The following is a 1,464-nucleotide window of genomic DNA, read 5'->3' on the forward strand; positions in this document are numbered from 1 at the left end:
CTGTACACACATCCTGGCTCCAGGCTGTGCGTGAACGGGGTCCCTTGGGAGGGTGAGACACTTCTAGTCTGCCAAGTTCCTGGTGGCTGTGGATGGGGGTCTAGGAGGGGGAACACCACAACCCACCCCTAAGTAAGTCAGACCTTAAACAGCGCGGTTCTCAAATCCTATAGCCAGACCTAAGGGGCTCCTCGTAGGGGAAGCCGCGGGTAGGGTCAGGGGCAGTCCTAGAGGCGCTCGAGCTCAGTCCCCATCAAGCGCCGCCTGTGTGGCCGTGGACAAGCTCCATACCCTCTCTGGGCCTCAGTGTCCACACGTGCACGTTGGAAGTTGAACCACATGGCTTTCAAGGTCTCACCGCCCAGAGCCCGGCACCCGGCAGGCCCAGCCCCTAAAGCGGCTTCCTGTGGGCGCGGTGCTGGCCTTCAACGGTCCCCCTCCCCCCGGGGCCCGCGAATCCCTCGCTCAACACGCCCCTCGGAGCCACGGCGCTTACCCAACCGCAGTCCCAGCGGCCGAACACAGCTCCGCCTCTTCCCGGGGGCGTCCCATGGTGCCCTGCGCCGGGCTTCCGAAACGGCGGGGCGCCTCCCGCCTTTCCGCGCGCGGACCCCGAACTCCTCTCCCCAGTTCTCCCCGGCACCCTATCCTATCAACGTCTAGTATCCCAGCCAATCACGCGGGCCTCGAGTCTTGCCTTCGGTCCACCCTCCTCCCCGCGCTCAGCCGGCGTGAGCGCAAGGCCCTCACCAGGCCAACCCAATCAGCGACCGGCTCCCGCCTGCCCCACCCCAACCTCCCTCCCCGCGACCAATCCGCGCGCCCCATTCAGCCGCCCGCCCAGCCAACCCGGGCTTTGAAACCAGCCAGCCAATGAGGGCACGGCGGCCCTTCAACGCTGAGTGGCCGGCCAACTAGAGACGCCGCATGGCCAGGGCGGCAGCCAATCGCCGTGGAGCGCGGTGCCGCCGCGGAGAGGTCCGGCCCGAATATCCCTCCGCCTTCCTCCCTCCCTCTCTCTCTCTGCGAGCCGCCGCTCACTTACAGCTTCCCTCCCTTCTTTCTCCCTCCGCCACCCGAGCACCAGCCGCGCTCTGAGCTGCCCCCGGGGTCCCTCCCCCGCCGCCTGAGGAGCAGCCGCCGCCGCCGCCGCCGCCAGCAGCACCTTAGGAGGGAGAAAGGAAGGAGAGGGCAGGAAGGGGCGCCGGAGCGATACCCAGAGGGAGCCAGTGAATGGGCTTGTGGTGACCCCCGCCCCCCACCCCACCCTCCCTTCCCACCCGACCCCCAACCCCCATCCCCAGTTCGAGCCGCCGCCCGAGAGGCCGGGCCGTCGTTTGAGGAGTCGCCGCCGCCTCCGCCATGGAGCTGATCACCATCCTCGAGAAGACCGTGTCTCCCGGTAGGACGCGGGGGCCGGGGGTCGCGCTGAGGTGATTGAGGTGGGGGAGGGGACGCTGACCC

The 1,464-nt window shown here is 68.4% G+C and overlaps 1 protein-coding gene across 1 annotated transcript in view; it reads left to right on the forward strand.

The window, feature by feature from the left end:
• Nucleotides 1-579: 579 nt before the first annotated feature.
• The window catches only part of KPNB1 (karyopherin subunit beta 1), a 33,743-nt gene continuing 32,858 nt past the window's right edge, over nt 580-1,464 (forward strand). Inside the window, exon 1 of the mRNA XM_008051488.2 lies at nt 580-978. Within this exon, the coding sequence (XP_008049679.2) occupies nt 928-978 (51 nt within the window). The 5' untranslated portion in view covers nt 580-927. The remainder of the gene's footprint in view (nt 979-1,464) is intronic.

This window comes from Carlito syrichta, unplaced genomic scaffold, assembly GCF_000164805.1.
Source record: "Carlito syrichta isolate Samal-C Ts95f unplaced genomic scaffold, Tarsius_syrichta-2.0.1 Scaffold177233, whole genome shotgun sequence".
NCBI classification, from domain to species: domain Eukaryota; kingdom Metazoa; phylum Chordata; class Mammalia; order Primates; family Tarsiidae; genus Carlito; species Carlito syrichta.